The sequence below is a fragment of the Sinocyclocheilus rhinocerous genome, unplaced genomic scaffold (genome assembly GCF_001515625.1).
Source record: "Sinocyclocheilus rhinocerous isolate Xijiao unplaced genomic scaffold, SAMN03320098_v1.1 scaffold4725, whole genome shotgun sequence".
In the NCBI taxonomy this organism is placed as follows: domain Eukaryota; kingdom Metazoa; phylum Chordata; class Actinopteri; order Cypriniformes; family Cyprinidae; genus Sinocyclocheilus; species Sinocyclocheilus rhinocerous.
Window position 1 is genome coordinate 37663 of NW_015632044.1, and position 4789 is coordinate 42451.

Sequence of the window (4789 nt, forward strand, 5' to 3'; positions counted from 1 at the left end):
CTCCCTCATCTATCACACCTGATTCAACTCATCAGCTCATTAGTGGAGACTGCAAGACCTGAAGTGGGTGTGTCAGATATAGGGAGACATACAAAATGTGCAGTGCTGGGGGTACTTCATGGAGAGGTTTGGGAACCACTGGCCTAATGCAATCAAAAGTCAAAGATATGACACAAACAAGCCATTCACATAATATTACACCCCAAATTTCAAAACATTCAAAAACACTGGCTTAGACATTCACATCCAGTTAGGTAATAATTAAAGGATCATAAGATTTCACAACTACACAATGGAGCCCCATATTCTTATGACACATAAGACTTGAACACAAATGGGCAATTCTTTGCATATCTTTAACCAATACAAATTGCAAATCACATCATTCTGACCTAGATTTAAACAAAATATGCTTTATTCCCCCAAAAAAAGTATGTAAAATCCTGTTAACTCTTAAACTTAGTGATCACTGGATATGGATAGAACAGCATTGTATAGAGAATTACATTAAGCCTCTAAGCAGAGATTATTCACAAATAACATTGTGGAAATGAAGAATACAAAGCAGATTATTGGTTCTTAAACATGGGTGACTTTAGATGGTACTGCTCTCTATTCATTCTCAGTCACCTCCTGAGGGCACTCTCCATCTCCTTCCTCTCTTGTCGTGCCTCTTTGATTTGATACGTGACACGGGCCAGGAACTCTTCAAAGTTGGACAAGAGGTGAGGCTCATCTTTCCTGAGCTGAGCCCACAGGTTGCGAACCTCACTCGGGCTGAAATGAAGAAGAAACTGTTAGTACTTGTAGCTATATAAAACGTAAATGTAAAGCATTTTGTGCAGAGCAAACTGTAAAACACCAGTACTAACTCTTCAAATACATTGCTAGCACCCAAGCTCTCCATCAACATGCTGAAATGTCTCTCTTCATCATCCTCGTTCTCTGACAGCTGTTCATCCCCTGAACTCTGATCAAGAGCTTCTGGAACTATTTGAGAGGATGTAGTCATTAGTTCCTCTGTCATAGAGACTCTCCGTCCATAAAGAAAGTTACCTGGGGAACAGTTACAGATAAGCCTTGGAAAAGTTTCATTTGCTGTGCTATAAATATTGCAGCAAATAACACATCATTTTTTGAAGAGCTCCTTTTGTCTGGAAGGAGATGATAAACTTACTAAATCCAGAGGAAAACTCTCCTAGCGTCAGGTATCCATTTTTGTCAAGATCTAGTGAGTCAAAGACGTTCTCGAGTTCCTCAGTAGTGAGTGGCAATTCTTTGTGCAGCCTCTAAGAAATAGATGGAAAAATGACATCAACAATTTTCTGCTACTAGATATTTTACCAGCCTATTATGAACATTGTAAATAAAAAAATAACTTTTAAATAGGAAGGTAAAAAAATGCAAGATATGCACCCTAAATATTTAGAACCAAAACTTTGATGGCCATAGAATGGCTAAAAAATATAAAAACCTCATTTGAATAGACAGAGCTGTTTGGTTATACTAAAGCCACGACAGATAAAAAAAACAATAAAATAAAAAACAAGTGGTGTCCCCTTTAAGGACCCCTACTTTACCGTCATATCCGTACGTGTGATGAAGCCCTTTCCCTCGCTGTCACAGATCTGGAAAAAGTCCTCTTTTTTGTCCAACATAGCAATGTGTCCCCATTCTGCCTCCTTATTCACACTTTTCCTTGACTTTTCCTGCTTCTCATCCTGGTCTGAGCCACTGCTGATGACCTGTGTGGAACTAGCATGTCCAGTCTCTGACATGATTCCAGAATAACTTGCCTTGACTGTCTTAAACAGGTCAGGATGCAGTGCAGGCGAGAGACGTGACTCAAATGGGCTGGACATCAAAGCTAGGTCCAGTACGAAGAATTATCCTGATTAATTGAGGAGATGTAATGCATTGTTGTCTTGAACTGAATCTCTGCTGTGGGTCCCAGCTGGAAGTGCAAGAAAAAGTCATGTCAACAATCCTTTGAGTCTTTAGGAATGTTAAGACTTTGAGAAGTGAAATGCAGATTATTGTTGTATATGTGTTTGTGTGCATGCAGCAGAACAGATTTACAAGCCTTGAGCTTAAACTTCAGCCTCACTTTGGCTTTGAGTGAGAACTGTAAAAACGAAACATTTAATGTTTAATTGAACACTTGAATATTTTAACTCTAAGTAATAAAATTATAAAAGTTGCTAAATATATTTAGAATAAATATAATTGTGTGGGTGTGTGTGTGTATATGTGTGTGAATAATATATATACCTTGCTATGTGTACTGCATTAGGCTAACCGAGACTTGTCATTTGCACTTATATATTGTTGCTCTTTTGTTAGTTTTGACTGCTTTTATTGTCCTCATTTGTAAGTTGTTTTGGATAAAAGCGTCTGCTAAATGACTAAATGTAATGTAAATGTAAATGTAAAATTATGTATAGGAATGTACGGAAGATTATATGATAAGAAAAACTCTGTAATTTTGACATGCATATACAGTTAGTTATATTTAGTTCAATTTAATCAAGTTCATTTAGATCATGAAAAGTGATTGTAAATTTGTCAGTGCACATTTACAAAGCCACTGCTGATGTCATCTGTGTGCAGACCTGTCACTTTTTTTTTGCTTTGATGTCCCACCACCACAATGTCAAGGGGAAAAGGAAGAGGTTTCTGTGGTGAAATTTCCTGTTTGAACAGAAGTTGAATTTGCTAAGGTTTGGACAAGAGGCTATCAAGTATTTTATATTTATATTTAAGCATACACCAATTAAAATGACTCTGTTGTTTGTCTAAATGGTTCCATAAAGAACCTTTAACATCTGAAGAACCTTTCTGTTTCACAAAAAGGTTCTTTGTGGCGAAAGAAGGTTCTTCAGATTATAAAAAGATAAGAAAGAGATTGTTCTTTAAAGAACCTTTGACTGAATGGTTCTTTGTGTAAACAAAAATGGTTCTTCTATGGCATCGCTGTGAAGAAAGCACCTTTATTTTTAAGAGTGGGGTTGACAGACAGTAAGGTTGACGCACATATTGCTCCTCGTTTAGCAATAAAAGTTGAATGCCAGTGTTCTGAGTAATTTGTGACATTCAACTAAATACACAACGAAATACTGAATTAATGAAGCTTCAAACTACAATTATATGCATACGAAGTTCTTATAGAGAGCAATAAGTAAAATTACAATTCTTACCTGAACAATAAAACAAGTATTTTACTCTTCCAGGTATATGTCTACAATAATGTTAGTATTAACTTGTTTAATTAAATCCAGTAACTGAGTGCAGTTTGTGGAGAGCTTACTCGGTTTTATCATGGTGCGCGAGAAGAGGAGGAGGAACAGGGTTGCCAGGTTTTCACAACAAAACCCGCCCAATCGGTCTTTGTCAGTCACGTGCGTTTATTATGTGTGACGTCACCGAGGCGCCATTTTGAAGGTATCGTTGCATTGAGCAGTGACCTAAAAGTGTGCAGAGCCGTGCAGTAAAGACCGATTAAATCGTCATACTGGAGAAACAGATGCAAACCAAGTAGATACGGTACCGAGATAATCTCAGCGCTCGTCAGAATGCTCTCGATGGTGCCTCTGTAGAAGGTGCACATGATGGGGGCCGGGGCTCTGGCTCTTCTTAGTTTGCGTGTAAACACGTAATAACGTGTATTATGTAAAACTTATAATGCAAATGAAATCTTAAAATGATCTACTTAAAGGGGTAATAGGATGCCCATTTTTTTTTATATGATTCTTTAGGGTCTTAATGAAAAGTCTGTAACATAGTTTGGTTAACATTTCTCAACGGTAGTGTAAAAAACACCTTTTTACCCTGTCAAAAACAGCTCTTTTCAGATCAAGCCGATTTTGTAGCATTTTCCTTGAAATGTTAATGAGCTATGCTGACCCCACCCCTCTCTTCCTAGCTGCTCTCAGAGAGACTCCCCTTGTCCAAATACCCACACTTATGGTCTTGGCCACTTGAGAGCGCATAACAGGAAGTAAGTGTGCAAGACTGTCCCAGGTCTTAAAATTACCAAAGCGCAGTGCCCTTAACGCACACTAAACCCACACTATCTCGAATACCGCTCCGGAGCGGTATTCGAGGGTTATTGTATCCCATTATGCATCATGTTCTGGAAATAAATCGTGAGACTTTTTGCCAAGATCACGCGAGAGGTCACGGAAACCTTTCCAATGTAAGTTAAATATTAATAATAATAAGATATTACATATAATTTGGTGGAAAAACAAAGTGCTGTTTTAATAAGATAAGAATAAGATCTTTATTGCTGCAAAGATTAGTATATTTATTTTTGTACAACATTTGCAGCTGCTTTTTATCACTTAATTAAATTGTGTCGTCTATAGGGACTACTGAACAGACATTTATAAGTTGATTTTAAAATGCAAAGTATTGAAAATAATAATAAAACTCTGTAAACACTTTGCGCAATTGAAAATAATAATAAAACTCTGTAAACACTTTGCGTTTTTACAACACTATAAGTGTGTCCCATCAGGTAATGAGTTGTACACACACTTGTGGTCTTCATGCTCACTTGAACACTTGGGCCAAATACAGGAAATACGTCATATAAGTAGTCAAGAGGTCAAGTGCAAAGACCACAAGTGTGTGTATTTGGACAAGGCAACTGTTTACTTCAGCCGCATTCATCTGAAACTTGCTAACTAGCACATTAGCAAAGGCGATTTGCAAGGATTCATTACAAAACATTATACTCACTTCCTCTGTAGATGAGGCTGGATCATGAAAGATTCGCGCGAACATA

At 37.4% G+C, this 4789-nt stretch overlaps 1 protein-coding gene across 1 annotated transcript in view; it reads right to left on the reverse strand.

Moving 5' to 3' along the window:
* LOC107742178 (EF-hand calcium-binding domain-containing protein 4B-like) overlaps window positions 1-3322 on the reverse strand; it is a 9457-nt gene extending 6135 nt beyond the window's left edge. Inside the window, exons 1-5 of the mRNA XM_016555078.1 lie at window positions 3198-3322; window positions 1581-1954; window positions 1178-1289; window positions 873-1056; window positions 631-777 (exon numbers count right to left, since the gene is read on the reverse strand). Of these exons, the coding sequence (XP_016410564.1) occupies window positions 631-777; window positions 873-1056; window positions 1178-1289; window positions 1581-1862 (725 nt within the window). The 5' untranslated portion in view covers window positions 1863-1954; window positions 3198-3322. The remainder of the gene's footprint in view (window positions 1-630; window positions 778-872; window positions 1057-1177; window positions 1290-1580; window positions 1955-3197) is intronic.
* Window positions 3323-4789: the final 1467 nt, after the last annotated feature.